Source organism: Cimex lectularius, unplaced genomic scaffold (genome assembly GCF_000648675.2).
Source record: "Cimex lectularius strain Harlan isolate CLEC.00 unplaced genomic scaffold, Clec_2.1 scaffold50, whole genome shotgun sequence".
Taxonomy (NCBI): domain Eukaryota; kingdom Metazoa; phylum Arthropoda; class Insecta; order Hemiptera; family Cimicidae; genus Cimex; species Cimex lectularius.
Window position 1 is genome coordinate 968,485 of NW_019392716.1, and position 18,378 is coordinate 986,862.

Below are 18,378 nucleotides of genomic sequence, written 5' to 3' on the forward strand. Positions count from 1 at the left end.
TGGCCCTTCTATTTTTCGTTTACCCTCAATTTTCAGTTCATATAATGCAGAAATATTTGCCTTTTTAAATGGTTTTGATTATCTTTCTATCAGTCATCATAAAATAATTATATTTTCAGATTCTTATAGAGCACTTCAAGCAATTCAGAAACCATACTCCAAAAAATCAATTAGTTCAGAAAATTTGGAAAAATTTTCTCTGAACAGCTCTTCTGTTTCCTTCATTTGGATTCCAAGTCATGTCAGGATTAAGGGAAATGAGCTATATATAAATCCTGAAGATATAGAGACTGCTTTCAAACTTAGATTAATTGAAAATTGGGAAAATCAGTGGAAACAAACTACTTCCAACAAATTAAGACATATAAAATAGATGTTAAACCTTGGACATCCTTTCAAACTTCTAGGCATGATGAGGTCGTATTATGTTGATTACGAATAGGGCACACAAATACGACTCACAAGTACCTCATGGAAAAATCTATACCACCATGCCTTTGTGGTAATAAATTAAATTTATTACACATACTTGCACCCCCTCCCATTTGTCTGCGGTGGGTTCATTACCCCAAAATCCCCTAAACTATAAAAGAAATGTTAGGGAATGTACAGAAAAAAATTGATCAGGTATTCGAAAGTCTAAAAATGAGAAAAAATCTAGAAGACGAAAAATCAAATAAATTTAAATGTCATGTTTGCCCATACTGAAAGCATTGGAAAAGTATCTTTCAGCAGGTACAATTTCTGTAAATAAAAATACGAATTTGAAGTGTCTAAAGAATTTTAAAACTCCCGCTCCTTGTCAATATGACAAATATGTTTTCTTTAGTCTAGAGCGTCAAATTTTAAACAAATTATTCTCATTTTTGTATGAACTCTTCATTGTGGCAGACATGAAATGTTTTGAAAGGGATTGAACTTTGAAGATTTTCCGTAGGGTTTTTATTTTATTTAAATTAAATTAAATCCTAGGGCATCGATAATCGTCCGAAAGGGAATCGAACTTGAAAAGGGGGGGTTCGATAATCCGACATAACCTCGTCTTTTTATTGCTTGTTGATTAGGAGTGTAACTGGTCGTTCTCTGTGGCTGTGGGCCATTTCATAGCCCGTAGGCCAATTGTCTCCTCCAGATCGTCGGATGCCGAGAACGTCTTTGTAGCCGCGCCTGCTGGGAAAACGGGCGAGGCCGAATTTCAACCAGTCTGGCTGACATGCTCGGGCCGTTTCGCTTCCTTCAGCCTCAAGACGGATTTCATCCTCCGCTCCTCTTCCGCCCGTTCAGACGTCAGATGTGAAACTTGATTCCAGTCTCGGGAGTTTTTTTCTTTCTTAATCGCTGTTCGTCCGAGCCGGCCGCCCCGTAAAAATAAAGGCGTTTTTCTTCTTCTTCCCCTCGGATAATTCGCATTTTCAATCCACTGGCGGATAATTCACATTTGCAAAAATGCCTGCCACCCCGTTCTCCCTTTATGACATGACAGTGGCGACCGTTTGCGATTTTTACAAGTATTTTAAACAGGATCTACGCTTGATCCCCGAAACGGTCCTCTTCGACATTTGCATTACGGTAAATCAATTATTAACATTTTAAAAAATCAAACTAAATCTCATATTTAAACAAATTCAAAGACATACACTATACAACTTAAAAGAAAAAGAAAAAAACTTTACAAAAGGTCTACTCATTGTTTACTTATTAGTCAACATTGTTTTGTAACTTTTTCTTCTAAACAATATTCCAAAATGTTTTTACACAAATAAGTTACATAAAGAATCGTTCTAACATAACTTTTCTTCTTAATCCTGCAACTGTTTTTAACTTACATAATATTAAATATTTACATGCTGTCAATTTTGATTTCATTTTGAAAAAAAAAATGCAGTTTTTACCCCGTCAACTCAATTCAACGGAATGATTCTTTGTGATTTATGTTCAATATCAATGTTTATCACATCTGCTAAAAAAAAGTTTTGTTTGCGATTTCATCTTGTGGTCTGTCTGGTACCTGTAGTTTGGTCATTTCCGATCCTCTTTTTCAAATTTTACAAGGCGCATCTCGTCACCGCACTACTTACAAACATTGAAAAAATGTCAAAATTGAAACAGTTTTGCTGGTCTGGATATCCACATGGAGATTGATGTCTGCGGTGTATAGCTTAAATCGGCGCATAAAATTTCATAAACTTAGGCGTAGGTGGGATTGAATTATATTTTTTTAGGTCCTCATCAGTCAGTATGATCCTCAAAGTGCTGAATTATTGTTATTTTATTTTTTAAATTTTTATATCTAATTCTTGCCCTTTTCAATATTCATTATGCACTTCATATGATTATAAACTACAGTTTTCTATGAATCTTTATTAAATTCATTTTCGACAAAGATAGAATTTTGTCAAACATACATAATATATATTTGTTTAGTGGCCATAATTGACCATATTAATTGCAATACATGATATATTTTGAGATTTTCTTTTTGGGTCTGTGAGGTGAGGAACATTTCTGATCCTTTATTTATAATTTAAACAAGGTAATGTTCATGAGTGTGCTATTTAGAAACCCAAAAATAGGTCAAAATTGACATTTGATTTTGCTGGCCTGGTCATCCATATGGGGGACTGACATTGATCTTTTTTCTAGAGGTGTATTGCTTCAGTTGGCATACAAAATTTCAAAACCGTTTGTTCGGGTTGCACGTACAATAATTTTCTTTAGGTAAAGTCACAGAGATCTTCACATGCCGGTAGTTTTTTCATCCATCAAAACATATTACAGACGTTATCGTAGTAAATTACAAAATCACACACTCAAATTCGATAACTCCATTCCCCACAATTATCATGTAAGTGATGAAAAAGAATATGGATAAGATACCTCTTAAATGATAAATATTATTTTATTATTCCAGAGCGGCTGCCAATGGGTAGCTTTCTCTAGAACGCCCATAATGCCACAATCATAAATTGAAATCCAATCTGCTGGTTGTATATAATTCAGTTGTAGATAAAAATAAATGAAGTAAAAAAATGTAAATTCATTTTGTGCAGATTTTCCTTAATTTAATTTGGATTTGTTTTTATGTCTCTAATCTCCACTTCAGTTGAAAAATACTTTGTGTTGGTTTGTCAATAAGTTTTTGTCAAATCCACTCCCAACAAAAATGAATTTTATCAAGTGTATAACCGCATCTCACGATCTCCAAATAATTATTAATTAACGGTCACTTAACACCACACTTTTTTTTCCTATGTGCAGGTGTATTTTGTAATTTATAATGTTCTGAACCTCCTGCTAACAAATACAAGTTTTTACTTACTAAAGCAGGTGGTTCTGTACAGGTTTTGATATATTTATTTCAATTTAGTGTTTAATTTGTGTAGAACGCAAATATAGAGTTTTGAAATATATAATTTCTATTCTATTCTATCATATATCAATTTCAAAACTGCAAGGGTAGTTCGGATTGTACGGTATTTTTCTTTAGGTGAAGTCTTTTTACTGACTGTTTTTTTCAGAACTGTGGAGAGCTGTGTGTTAGTGCATAGATCAATTGACTGCTATGATTGTCATACATTGAAGAGTTGTGTTTTTGTATTTCTCATTGTGTTTTTTTTTAAAATAAGTTTAGAGTACAGGTGGGACATTGACTTGGCCTTGTGTTGGTGGGCTTTAGCGATTTTTCTGACTGTTCCCTGCTTAAGATTGTAGTAGAAATACTATGTTCCCAGAGTGCATTGACTTTAATGACAGTAGGACTTGCTAACACAGCCTTGGAGCTGGGTGTCCACACATGCATATAAATTTTCAAATTCAGTTCTGAACTTTCTTCAATGTAGCCGGAAGCGATAAATCCATGTGAATGCCTGTTAATAAAAAATAATAATTAAAAAAAATGCTTTTCTCATTTTTTTCTCTTTATTTAATTGTAGGGTTTTCCTCCTTTAGCACATTTTTATTAAAGATTTACATTTCTTTAATAAAGTATAGAATTCTTCTATGGGGTATGACATCTAGGTATATATTGCACAGGAATGCCTTTCCTAAGTATTGCAAGGCAGTTGCACAAAATTTGTTTTGTTGTTTATCTCCTCTAGGCTTTTCACCCCTGCTCATTAGTAGAAATATTTTCTAGGCAATAAAAAAAGTTTTGAATGAGCCTAGTATTTAGAAATTCTATACTTGTCAGCATTACAGTGAATCACTAAATAAAATAGACTGAAACTTTTTTTTGTTTTTTTTTTCATTTTATTATACACAGTTTTTATCTATATCAAGGATTTGTATTTTTCTGTAACGCTATGAAAATCATGAAATCATCTACTGATTACAAATAGTGATTTATTGAAATTGGTAGAAAAAAACGTATAAACAAGTTTTTTTTGTAATTCTTGAAAATTTCTGTTCAATGTATATGATAACAGTTTATCAAATTTATAATGGAAATTTTTATAAACTGTTACAGCTAAATATTTAAGTTTTCCACTGCCAATCTTTTACATAAAATTTAATATTCTGAAGTTTTCTTAAATTTCTTTAAAATTTGTCTTTTCAAGTGTTTATTTTTGAACATATTAAAATATCTTTCTCATTTCCAGTTGTATAAACAAGGAAGAATTTACACTCTCTGCATCGAATTACGAGACCTGACCACCTTCTCCAAAATGTTGAAGCTGACCAAAAACAGGGTTATGCTCATCAAATGTTTTCAGGTAAATTGTCTAAAATGTTTTATTTTCTATTAACAAAAAAGATGTTTTGGTTTAAATTTTAATTTGTGAAATTTTGAAAAGTATGAACCTAAGAAAAGTGTAAAAATACAATCTGGTCTGTGTCAAATTAAATTCAACAGCTAGTAAGAATGAAACGTAAACAAGTTATTACTTCCTGAATATTAACCCCGGTGTAGTCAATTTACAATTCAATTCGTTTCTTTTGAATGGTTTGAAATTATACTTTGAAAAGAATTCTCAAATGTATACAATGGACCTTTTCACCCTCTTTCTAAGACTATCAGGATTTCCACTTTCACATTTCTAGTCGATTGATCACAGTGATCTTATCTGTGTACAAATTATAAACAATGTACAATATGTATTTAAATTTGCTCAATTCTAATTTTGAGATAATCGATATCAAAAGATAAACAACCGATTAAGGAAATAATCTTATTAAATATACGCCAGATAAGTTTCTGATTTTTTTCCTCTTGTACTGTTTCAATCAATTTAACATATATCACTCTTGTTCTATTATTGTTAAACCATAAAAGAATTTTTATTGAGTTTGAAAATGAGCTTGTGAATTCATTTTAAGAATGGAGTATTGTTTATCAAGTTAAACTTCTTGGCTATCAAGGAAACTATTATGTATTAGTTTTTTCATATTAACAATTCATAGTGTTTCAATGTTTGCATTACATGATCAACAAAATTTTTATGCTTTATGGTTTAAAATTGATAAACATGATCCAGGATCTAGAAAAAGAAAGCTAAATTAGCATTAGCCTGGAAATGGTAGTTGTTGCTGATTATTTTATGTATTTTTTGCAATGTATAATTGTATAAATTGGAAAACTAAATATTTTAAAGAATAGTCTTCAAAGGTACTACCTCCCGGGCGCTCGGGGCATAGAGGCAATGAAAGGGTTGACATATTGGCCAAAAAGGGGGTCCTGACTCCTACTGTGGCATAGCACCATGCCACAAAACATCTTAAAATGGATCCTTAATGAGTCCAAAACCTGGTGGAACAATACCACAGGTATGAGGCATGCAAAGAGATTCAAAGTAGGACCATCTGCAAAACTTACACAAGAATTACTGGAAGGCCAATCAAACAGGATTCTGGTTGGACTCCTCACTGGGCACTGCCACTTAAAAGGCAGATGCACCGGATAGTAGTATAGACAGTAGATTCTATAGTCTATAGTAGTATAGACAGTACACTGTGCAGATACTGCCAGGAAGAGTAGGAGACCACTGAACACATTCTGTGTTCCTGTGAAGGTCTATGTAGGTGCAGGTTCCTTCATCTAGGACAAGAAAAACTACAAGCAAGATGCTAAACTAAGGAGCTGCTGGCAAAGCTATGGAGGCTGATTAACAATCTGAAGCTGGCCAGTGAGTTATAAAAAACAGGGGAGTACAATAGATCTATTCAGGTCGAGGTGCAGTAGGCCTTGTGGCCGCTTCTTTTATCCCTATCCCTATCCTAAAAGTACTACCAACTTATCCTTGTTTTTCACAGATTCATTTAAACTTAACAATACTTGAAAATTTCAACAATATTTGGAAATTTTATTTCCACAATTCTACTTGGGAGATTCATGAATAATCAGGATACTCTCAAATTTCAGTCATTCTTAAATTTTGGTTATAATCAACAATATTTGGAAATGTTTCCATTCAATGAAACTTGTAAGATTCATGAATAAGCAACATACTTGAAAATTTCAATAATTCGAAAGTTTAATTTATAATGAACAATATTTGGAAATTTAGTTTTACTGATTTGTGATTTATATAAGCTGAAATCTGCACGCACATCTATATCGTAAGAAAATAGAGGAAAGACACAATTTGAACAGGAAAAAGTATATTGACGCAATGAAAATCAAAAGAAGGTATTATTTGCAATGAAGCCTTGAGTTAGAATGATAGTTCTTCCATTCCTCGGCTCACTTGTTTCTCTTTCTTCTAACAATATGCATTCATGTATGTACAGAGTTAAGTCTATCACTTCTTACAGCTCGCCGGCAATAACAATTTTTGTCTAATTTACAATAAAATACAGGCAGGCACTGAGAATCACCCACCCTGGGTTTTAGCAATCTGGGGGTCAGACCTCGGTCTTATCTGTCCGGCACCGAGGTGGGCACCAGGGGCTATCAACAGGTCATTTCAGCCCCCAACACAATCAGTTCCCATTCACACTCACTCAAATACATTCTTTCTTATTTATATACTATTCACTCACTACACATTCACACCAATAAATGCTTTCATTCTCAACACAAACTAGGGATACCAAACTATCAGTACTATGTTCAGTAAAAAAAAATTTTTTTATTGAAAAAACAGTCCAAGAATATCTACCAGGGAACCAAGTACCAACTGCCATGCTGACGCCAAGGAAAAAAATTTAATGTTTTATTTATTAATTAATTACTCTCAAAATAGTGTGAGTGTAGATTTTATTAAATAAAGCCATATTTATTGAAATGATTGCTTTTTAAAATTGAAATGAAACCATTTTTCATTTTAAATTTGTTCGATACTGATACACAAAGTTTTGTTTTTAATTGTTCTTCAGGCTTTGATGGAGCATGAAACAGGGATTGCAAAAGGTTTGATCGGAAGTTACAAGTTGAGATGTGAATATTTCAAACTTGAAGATTCGAACGAAAATGTAGCATTCTCTATTATAGACCAGGGGCTTAAATTGGGTAATTTAACAATTTTAAATAATGCTGATTAAAAGAAAGGATATTTTCCTAAATCAAACAAATTTCAGGTGGCTTTTTAAGCGATGCCAGCTGGTATCACGAAAGTTGTGAAGTTCTAGAAGCGTGCCAAGAGGTTTGCCTTGCTGTTCCTGAGAATCCGTCCTCTTTAATGAGAAGTCTAGATTGTTGTCATAAGTAATATTAATTTTTTTAATTGGATTATTTTTTGGGGTGTGTTTTTAAATGTAGTATATACTTCTCAGGCTTCTCCATGCACAAATCATCTACTCTTTGTGTGACAAGGCGACCAAGACTAAACTTCTAGCAGAAGAAATAATTTCAAAATTGAAACGCACAAATGAGAAAATGTGCCTAGCTGGAATTTACACTCAATTTTCTATTTACTCGTTCAGTATGAGTCTGTTTGATGAGGTATACATGCCAGGTTAATAAAAACCATTTAACTTTGATTAACCTCCAAATTAAAATTAATATTTTAGGCTTACATGTGGAGTGTTAGATCTATACAAGAACTCAATCATAATTCTAACTCGAGGATGGTGGTGGAAGCTCTTTCACAAGCTGCAAAGTCCTGCGTAGTCAAAAGAAGAATAAGTAAGGCAGAAAGCCTTATTAGAATGGCGGTTTATTTTGCTGCCAAAGTTTTCGGAAAGGAACATCCCAAATACGCAGAGACGCTTTTAGATTATGGTTTTTATTTACTCAACTCAGATGCAATGAAAGACAGCGTAACGGTTTATGAGGTTTGTTTCAGTTTGAAAATTAATTTTAAACGAAATTGTCCAATTTAAATTGATTTTTAGAAAGCGTTAAGTTTAAAGGAGGAAATATTTGGACCTCGTAATCTTCAAGTAGCGATAGCCCATGAAGAACTTGCTTATGCGCTATATGTCCATGAATACTGTTCAGGCAATTTTAATTCTGCAAAGTATTTAAAAATATTTTTTTTCTAAATCTTGAAAATAAATTTTAACTTAAAATTTTTTTATCCAAGGTATCATGCAGATCAATCAATTGCACTGATGACAGCACTTTTACCACCAAATCATTTAATGATCGCTTCTGCAATAAGAGTGAAAGCACTTATCCTTGAAGAAATTGCTTTAAGTAATATCTCCACCATGCCTGGCACACGTATGTACTTATTTATTTTCTCTTTAAACATATTCTAGGTACTTTATCATATAAGGTCATTCTTACAGATAAGCTTTTATGCGAAGCTGAAAAACTTCATAAGAATGCGTTGCGTGTATCACTTGCTTGTTTTGGAGAAAATAACGTACAGACTGCAAAGCATTATGGCAATCTTGGTCGTCTGTACCAAACGATGAAAAAATACAAGGTGACGTAAACATTTTGAAAGAAACACTAGAAATATTTTTACCCTTTTTTTTATTCTTAGGAGGCAGAAGCAATGCATATGAAAGCAATTCAGCTCAAAGAGAAGCTTTTGGGCCAGGATGATTATGAAGTCGGACTTAGCCTCGGACACTTGGCCAGTTTGTACAATTACCACATGAAGGAGCATAGAAAAGCTGAGGCTCTTTATATCAGATCGATAAATATAAGTGAGTATATTCAAACATTGATTCACTTACAATATATGAATAAAATTAATGGTTCTCTTATTTTTATTTACATTTGTTAACTGCAGGCCTGAAATTATTCACTGAGAGCTATTCTGGCTTAGAATATGATTACAGAGGTCTACTGCATGCTTACGACCAACTTGGCGAGCTGGACAATGTTATTAATTATTCGGGTAAATATAAAATATTTTTTGAATTAGTTCCTTGGTTTTTCAGTTTTTGTTCCAGTTGATTATTGCAGTTATCAATTTGTTTACCACTGTTGTGAAGTGTAATGGATAAAAGATCATTATGTGCATATTTGATCAAAAATTTATTCGGGTTGGATGTGTTTTGTAAATAAATATATTTCTAATTTGTCAATATGTCCATTTTTCCATCATGGGCAATTATAAACTAGTGATATTTCTTCCTGGGATGATAAACCTGTAATTTAGTCATTACCAGTGATTTTGTTCTGGATTGCGAACCATTCTAGTGAGGATAGGCAGAGGGGGCCGCGGTAGCCGAGTGGTTAAGGGTGTCAGACTCTTGGCTAGTAGATCCCGCGGTTGTGGGTTTGATCCCCATCGTCAACTTTTCTGATGTCTAAAGGGACCGGTGGCCGCAATTGAAAGAAATTGACAGGGCACTCATCAATGGAAGGGGCGGGATCAGATCTCAGCCACCCTGAATTTGGTCCCAACCCCCTTCAAAAATGAGTTTCTTCGATGGAAGAACACCTGTACAACGGGGGCTCAAGTTCACATTTGTGTTGCGAGCCCTCCCCCAAAATATGGAGCCAGGGATGAAGTACAATAAGCTGTACAGCTCAGCTGCAGTGCTCAGGAGGGAACTCCTCCAGTCCCTGGTATCCAAAAAAAAAAAAAAGAGGCAGAGCAAAAAAAATATTAGTAGCTATCAAATTTTAAATTTGTCATTTTTGTGGTTTGTTATCCATGTTGATGGTTTTGTGTGAGGTGAATTGTATAGCACAATTTTCTGTCATTGTCCCAAAATTATCTTGCATTTTATTTTCCGTGCATTTGAAATTTTTTCCATTTCCATTGTTGATGTTTTGTCACTTTTTTCAATAAATGTGGTACAGTTAATATCGGTTTAACCCCAGTTAATTTCTTGTTTTTATGTATGCATTTGTGCCTATGTTTTAGTCCTTGTATATTTGGTGTGTGTGCTTTTTTCATGCTAGCATTTTGTGCCTGTTTGGGTGATTTTCCTCAACTTTGATCTGAATTAAGATCAAAGTTAAATGTTCCTTTGAAACTTTTCATACCTGACAATGCTTATTTTTTAACTGCATAGTTTCATCCTTAAAATCAGTCTGTCTCTTCGCAATTAAAAATGCTTTTGTGATCAAAATTGGTGTAGTCTTTTAAGTTTTTCCATCAAGTTTTGTTCAATCTCAGTATCTACTGTCGCTACTTCTTCACTAATAGTTTTAAAAGAAGTTTTATTATATTTTATTTTAGTATTCTAAATTTGTAACTCTAACTAAAAAACTTGAAGATTATTTAAAATTTGCACAAAATGTTTTGCAACTTTTAAGGCTTTTTCTTGGATAAGCAAACCAGATGCTATCTAGCCTGCTGAACCCAGCAAAACCATTCAAATAGGTCCTGGTGTATGTCTGAGCCAGACATTTTAGAAAAAATCTATTGGATTGGTCATTTCCTTGTTTGTAAAAATGTATGTAATTTATTTAAAAATTCCTTTTTTTCTATTTCACATCCACTCACTTTATTATATTAATTTTTTAAAAGGTCAAATGCACTGCAGGGGGGGTTGATATCATGGTTTAGGTCACATTGAAGAAGTACATAATCATGTTTGCAATGTGGCTTAATAAAATTCCAGGAATTAGACACAAAGTACGATATTATTAGGCAAACAAAATACTTAGAACAAAACTCAGAAAACATTGATTTTCGGGAGGCTGTTGTCCACTTTTGAGAGTTTTAAAGACTATAGACATGAAAGCTGTCCATGTTCGCTATTGGGAGTAGTCACTTTACAGATTTTAACATGTAAAAAATTAATGGGATGACACCAGAGAATCAGAATTTGTCTGTTTAAGGGAGATATCAGCTTTTTAGAGGTGTCCATTAAGGGAAGTTTCACTATGTATGTTCTAGCCGATATACAAATAGAGTTTTGAGTTATTTAGCTGCAGTAGTAGAAAATTAGATAAAGATTATTGATGATTTGATTACCGAGTATCTTGGACTACCTATCTCAGATGGGTTGCAGCATTTGCCATCTTTAGCGTGTCTGAGGAACAACCCAGTGACATGATAGGTAAGGATCAAATTACAAGTTCATCTCCCTACAGACCACAGGAGATCTCAAGATAATAAATCCATACCTTCACATGTTTAAAAAATCCCTTTTTCAGTTTCAAAATGGCAGTTAGTTAAACTAAAAAAATTTTTTTTTATAGAACTAATAGACAGATGGAAAATGTTGAGGGATGAACGCAACGAACGAGAAACCGCTCCTTTAGCCTTGAACGATATTCCTTGCACTTTGGAATGCATGAAAGCCATTTTTTTAGATGATTCTACTACAATGGTGAATATTTTAGAACTAACCATTTAATTAAACAACGTTCTTAACATCGTTCTTTTAATTTTTTTCTTCTTTTTTAAGGATGAGGAAAATTGTTGAAAGCTTTTTTTTGAGCACTTATTTGTTAATCAACTATTTTATGATATAAGAATCCATTACTAACACCAATCAAATGTGACTATTTCATTACATTTAATTTTATTGTTATTTTTTTACTTGGAAAAGATGGATTGTATAATGTTATTGTTTTAAAGGGAACTTTTCTTGTGCAATAGATCTGCCGCTCACAACTAGTCAATTTGCCTTTAATTATAATGTATCGGACTGTATTTTACTAGCATCGTTTTATTTGAAAAGGATTTTTTTAAACTCTGAAATTACATTTTCTTAATTCACTGTCACTTCATTTAAAATATTTAAAAAAAAGCTTAATTACAAACAAAAATGTTGAGTGATCGCACATATAACTTTGTAAAATATTATATGTAGATAATTTGTATAATCCCTGTGTACATAATATAAATTAAACGGGATGATAATGGCTAAAGAAAAGAAAAAAAGCTTTTATTTCTTAAGTATTATATTTTTTTGAGACTGCTACAACAAATCTGTTCCCTTACGGAGGTAACAAGAATTTTTATACTGAATAATTTTGTATTTAATTCTTTTGATTTATCCACATTTTATAAATCGATGTTTGTTATACCTTAAAATAACATTTTGTAATTATATTGTTATTGTTTTGTATGTATATCATTTAAAAGTTGTAAGAAAATATTGTCTTTTTTTCTCAGTTTCCTGCTCCTACCTACATAAGAGTTGCCCTTCGTGGATAGTAAAAAAAATTGATTTATAATGCCCAAACCTTTCTATTGACAACACATTTTCATCTACAAATTCAATTTTTTTAGCCTTTAACTAATCCCTTTTTGCTTATTTACTTCAAATGTAAATTAAACAATAAACTGGTCGAAAATGTACCAAAAAACTTATTTACTATGAAAAGTAAACAAATTATTATGTAAATATGGGTGTTTTGTCTAGATTTTCTCTTTCTTAAATGACTTTATTTTAATTCAATTAAAACAAGACCTGATTCCTGACAAAGTGTCTTACAAATGTAAAGAGGTTTTTGATATATTTGGGTATATAATAATATATTTTCTAATAATAATAGCAACTACAAATTTAACTAAATTCTTCTGGCAGTGCTGCCACCAATTAGTAAGAGTTAAAACACTGCTGTCACCAATTAGTAAGGCATTATAAAACACTGCTGCCACACTTTAGTAAGGGTTTGTAGTTGTATTGAGTATTGGTCGGGGTGTGCAGTATATTGCGCCCTTTAACAACTATCGTTCTGTGCTTATAGCATACCTGTGACTCTTAGTTCATCTAGAAGATTAACTAAAAACTAGAAAGAACTATTAGTACGCCCAGGAACAGTGGTTGAATTTCTTTTACAGTTACATTATACATCCCAAAACACTCCTGTGGGCAAGCATGGCATCACAGTTTAAATGTTAGTAAAGATTTTTTGCCACCAATTAGTAAGGAATTAACACTGCTCCTGCCAATTAGTAAGGGCTTGTAATATACAGCTGTCACCAATTAGCAAGGTTTGTAAAACAGCTGTCGCTAATTAGTAAGGGTTTGTAAAACACTACTGTCCTCAATTGGTAGGGGTTTAACACTGCTGTCATCAATTAATAAGGATTTAACACTGCTGCCACTAGTAGCAAACGCTTATAGAAACACTGCAGCTGTCAATTAGTAAGGGCTTGTAAACACTGCTGCCACACGTTAGTAAGGGTTTGTAAAACACTGCTGTCCCAATTAGTAAGGATTTGTAAAACACTGCTGTCGCCAATTAGTAAGGGTTTGTAAAACACTGGTGTCCCTTTAAGGAGGGGTTTAACATTGCTGCCATCAATTAAAAATAGTAAGGATTTAACACTACTACCATCAATTAGTAACGGTTTGTAAAACACTGCTGCCACCAATCTGTAAGTCTTGATTCCAATCTCTGCCATTGATTTAAATGGGTAGATTGAATTAGTTGCTTTCTTAGGGTTTCAACTGGCATGTATTTATAACATGGAAGTGGTCCTCTTTACATAATTTATTGTCTAATAACTTCAAAAGAATAATGAATATTTAGTAGTAGTAAGTGTGTGGTGATTAGTGACCGTTAATCGATAATTATTCAGAAATTGTGAGAAGCGGTCTGGTGTGATGTAGGTTTCAGAAAACATTTTTTTTATCATGCCACGTTTCAATCTTTATTGAGATCATCTTCAGGGCCTGGGATTTACAAACATTGTGGACATTTAACAAATACAGAAATACTTTGATTGAATATAAAAAATATAGTTTGCATTGTATAAATTCACTTTTCCACATCCTAAATGTATTTGTTTACGATTTCTGAACAATTAGTAGTAGTAAGTATTAAATCATATTATAAAAAAAAAAGTTGATTTTAAAAGGATTTAGGTAGAGCTTGTTCACAAACCCCAAAGATGATTATTAAAAATCTATTTCAACTATGATTATGCATATAAATGCTCGTAAGTGATCTGTAATGATAGGGCATTTTTGTACAAACTTGATTTTAATTATACAGCAGCCAGCTAATGGACAGCAAACAATCTAGGAAAAGGTGTTAAAAGCTGAAATTGTTATTAAATATTTGATAAAATGAAGTGTTTGAGATTTTATAGACTTACAAACAGTGTATTTATTAAAAAATATTTAATTTACAATTACAAAGTCAAAATTCAGTACAATTTGTTAAACCTCTTTCTTTGAAATACCTGAACCTTTCTTTACTTTTATCATCGACTTTAGAAAAAAATGACTTAACAGACTTAATACCTTTTGTTTTTTCATCTTCCACCTCTTCCCTGAAACAAAACACTGATTTTAAGGCAAAAGTTTTTATATAAATAAAGTGATTAATACCATTCCACAGTTATCGCGCTTTCTTCTAAAATTTTACTGGCAGTCGCCCAGCTGAATCTAACTACACTCGGAAATCCGAAAACGGGATCCATGTATTTTGTCAAAAACTTTTTAGTGTCAGGATCTAAGAATAAAAGGATTTAAACACAATATCACTTTAATCGCTATTCGTTATTATTTATATAAAATGTATCACCTCCTGGGTAGCCACTACCGCAGACAATTTTTTCATCTTCTTTGATTTCAGGATATTTCCAGACCCTGAGACAAATATCCCTAATGACTTTGGCACAAATTGAGGCAGCACCTACGATGGGATATTTTGAGTCCGCCTTATTAGCGACTGTAACGTTTAAATGAGGAAATATTTCTTGAAGTTTGGCCTGAAATGAAGTAATTAGTAATCACTGAATTAGAAATTGCCATATAAAAATAAACCTGGTATTTATCTGCAGGGCCAACAGTATCAACAAAGACGTCAGTAATGTTTGCACCTTCATCGATGGCTTTTTGAAGAAGACCGATGGCCGAACTATGTGAAATTTCGTTCAGGGAGTATTTTTGCCTGTAAAACACCGGTGAAATGCAATTTGAGAACATCGGGGCATAAATAAATATATCAGTACCTTCGGAGCATACAATTGCTAATATCTGTCGGTGAAATGACTTTGACTTCCCATTTAATATCTTCGTCTTTTTCACAAAGCTTTTCGAAAATCTCTTCCCTTTTCTGCTCGGTCAGTGTCTTAGAGTCGGCACAGCCAGATTCTTCCAACAGATTCTGTTTTGACTTCGGACAGTAGCAAATACCATAAACCATCGGCCCTGAATTGAAAAAAAATTAAAAACAATCAAGTTGAATAAATTATCAATAACACTTTTAAAGGAAAATGTTTCCACACGCAAAATCGCCAGATCAGCTTCATTATTTTCTGTGTGGACTGTTAAACTCGATTCTTAACATTGGAATAAAAAATTAGCAAATTAAGAAAGTTTGATTTTTCTTATTTTTAACCACCTTCAAAAAATGAGAAAAAATTGAACCATCCATTAAAATAAAAAATAAAAAGTGAACAAAATAATATGAAGAAAGATGAATATAATTTTCTTTCAATAAAATCACACAAGAACAAAATTTACAACGTTAGTAGTTTGTCTATTTGGTCAGTCATCACCAAGTGAGTCTTTGATGTTGATTGGTATTTCCAGCCGATGTCTTTCTCCTTCATATTTTTTGCAATTTGTCAAAATGTGTTTAACTGTTATCCTTTCTGTAGAAACATCACAAAGCGGAGTATCTTTTTTTGCCATGAGATAAGAATGAATAAATCTACAATGACCAATTCTGAGCCTAGAAAGGCTAACCCCTATGAGATGAGGCCCAAGGTTTTACACAGTCCTTTATGTCCCTAAGTTTGATGTTAGAAGTCGTTTCCCATTCTTTTTGCCATAGCTGCAAAGACTTTCTTTTATGCCAAGCTGTCACATCAGATTTTGGTGTTTTGTAATTTTATCTTCATTAAGGACAGCCTGCTTTGCCAAATGGTCCACCTTCTCATTACCAAATATTCTGCAGTGTCCAGGAATCGACATGAATACTACACTATTTCCTTGATTTTGCAAAGATTCAATGGCAAATAGGATGTCATATTAATGGATGCACAGAAAAGTTGTTTTTCAGTGTCATCAGCGCTGGCAAAGAATCAGTACTGATGACAATTATTTCCCTAGATGGGGCTAATACAGTTAAGCACTTTGCTATTGCTATAAACTTAGCAGTGTAGCTGCTACATATACATGGTATGGTAAACATATACTGTGCATTATTATCATAAGTGAAGAAAGCAACACCTGTCCCTACATTATTTTTTGTGCCATCTGTGTTGGATTTGAAAAGATATCCATTGCTTTATAAAATTCTTGACTATACATGTAGGGGAGTCTGTTTAAAAATTTAGTAAGGTCTAAGCATAGATTAGGCTTTGGAAGCAGCCAGGGTGGTTTAAGTGAAACTCCAATTTTATAGAGGGGGGATCGCAGCATTCATTAATTGTAAATGAGCAGCCACTCTACATGGAAAATGTTTTCGCTGACAACGTAGAGTATTTTCAAACGGAATAGTTTCCACTTGGAAAAAGGGACACTAGAGGATGGGAAGGACATGAGAGAATTTTCACTGCAAAGTTCAAATCAAGTCTTAATCTCCGAAGTTTGAGGGGCAATTCTCCGGCCATTGACCATTAATAAAGTTTTTTATATAATAGATGTAATATCGGAGGAATATCGAGTACACAGTAAAGCATGTGAATGGGTTTGGATCTAGGAACTGCTTGCAGGGTGCTGAATTGATCGAGATGTTGACAGCACCAGGAGCACAACCACAGTCTGGATGCATAAAACTGAGATCTGACCCCGATCTGTCAACACCCAGGGTGAGTGATTCTCAAAGCAAGCCAGTAATTTATTGTAAATTACAAAAGATAGAATTGCCAGTTGACTGCCAGAGTGATAGGCTCAACTCATGTACAGATCTATAAATCCAAATTATTATGTTTACTTATGGATTTCTTTTTTACTGTTAATTGAAATTCTTTTTTTTATAACTACTGTAATATTTGATCTAGTAAAAGGAATCCCAAACTCCAACAGGCAACTCTAACTATTGTAAACTACTGTTTTTTTTTAAATAAATAATAAATATTTTCTAATTATTCTTCTATGGATTTTAGCAGTTTGGGTATCCATTTTTTTCACACAATCGAGAGACTAGCTTTTCCAAGCATATTCAGCTTATTTTTAATAATAAAATCCTTAAACCTCAGATATGATAGTATTGTCTTACTATGCAAGCTGCTGGATGGACACGAGTCTGTTTTTTCCTGTCAGTTAGCAGGAAGTAGTTATTAGGAAAAGATAGGAACTGTTCAACTTCTAATATTAAAACTGTATATACATAACGTACAAAAAAACTAAACACATATACATTAACCAATTTGGACTTTTGCTTTAAAAAAAACACAAAAACAAAACAGAACAATCAATAGTAAAAATACGAAATGACAACTCACCAAGAACAGGACCTCTTCCTGCTTCGTCGATTCCAAATATGCAAGGCTCTTTCTTACAAATTTCTGGCAAATTTGATGTGAAAAAGTAGCTCACGTTTTGGTCCTGATTCTGGCAAAATCTCTCAACGTCGGACACATTTTTTATAAATTCGACCATTTCGAAAGACTTGTCTGTTTTTGTTGTTTAAAAGATAAAAACGTCAACTATTTAAAAAATTAGTGATAGATTTATACCTAGTTTTTTTTAAATTAGGTCCGAATTCTTGTAATGGATGATAACCGGTAGGCGGTAAAACGTAAATACCCTGGTCATTCCGGATTTCATAAAAATCGAATTTTCCTTATTATCACGTCGAGGAATCGATAATATCCAAAAGATTTAAGTGTTTCCTTTCATAATTATGACTCACTGGTTTTCTCAAATAATAATGAAGTCAAAATAATGAAGTCAAAATAATGCAGTATAAATAACATGAAGCATAAAAAAAAAAAATTGTACATGACAAAATGTTAGAGGCATCATAATTAGAGCCCGGATTTAAATACAGTAAAATAAGCCATATAATTAGCATTAAAAAACCGACAAGAATGCCACCTCACATAAAATAAAAAAACCTAAAATATGCCGTACATGCACTCAAAAACCTCTCAAATATGCCATACAATAAGTACTTAAATCCCTTTCAAATATGTTATATAATTTGCACTCAAAAACGCCATATAA

The 18,378-nt window shown here is 32.9% G+C and overlaps 2 protein-coding genes across 5 annotated transcripts; one reads left to right on the plus strand and one right to left on the minus strand.

The window, feature by feature from the left end:
- The first annotated feature begins 860 nt into the window (after positions 1 to 860).
- On the plus strand, positions 861 to 14,923 carry LOC106664237 (amyloid protein-binding protein 2). 3 transcript variants are annotated; one of them, XM_014389752.2, is made up of 13 exons: positions 861 to 1,569; positions 4,599 to 4,712; positions 7,315 to 7,447; positions 7,516 to 7,642; positions 7,711 to 7,879; positions 7,948 to 8,211; positions 8,272 to 8,396; positions 8,463 to 8,602; positions 8,671 to 8,810; positions 8,871 to 9,036; positions 9,123 to 9,230; positions 11,495 to 11,625; positions 14,834 to 14,923. In XM_014389752.2, exons 1-13 carry the CDS (start codon positions 1,447 to 1,449, stop codon positions 14,849 to 14,851), a joined length of 1,758 nt encoding a protein of 585 aa, XP_014245238.1. In that variant the 5' UTR covers positions 861 to 1,446; the 3' UTR covers positions 14,852 to 14,923. The 3 variants fall into 3 exon arrangements, with proteins under 3 accessions (XP_014245238.1, XP_014245236.1, XP_014245237.1); XM_014389751.2 differs by lacking the exon at positions 14,834 to 14,923 and adding an exon at positions 11,704 to 12,397 and having other exon boundaries at positions 862 to 1,569; XM_014389750.2 differs by lacking the exon at positions 14,834 to 14,923 and having other exon boundaries at positions 11,495 to 11,673.
- Positions 14,331 to 17,991, minus strand: LOC106664238 (ribonuclease H2 subunit A). Of its 2 annotated transcripts, XM_014389754.2 has the most exons (7): positions 17,889 to 17,991; positions 17,655 to 17,825; positions 15,213 to 15,411; positions 15,025 to 15,151; positions 14,783 to 14,969; positions 14,587 to 14,710; positions 14,331 to 14,528 (listed from the first exon to the last, which is right to left on the minus strand). In XM_014389754.2, exons 2-7 carry the CDS (start codon positions 17,809 to 17,811, stop codon positions 14,396 to 14,398), a joined length of 927 nt encoding a protein of 308 aa, XP_014245240.1. In that variant the 5' UTR covers positions 17,812 to 17,825; positions 17,889 to 17,991; the 3' UTR covers positions 14,331 to 14,395. The 2 variants fall into 2 exon arrangements, with proteins under 2 accessions (XP_014245240.1, XP_024082321.1); XM_024226553.1 differs by lacking the exons at positions 17,655 to 17,825; positions 17,889 to 17,991 and adding an exon at positions 17,429 to 17,495.
- Positions 17,992 to 18,378: the final 387 nt, after the last annotated feature.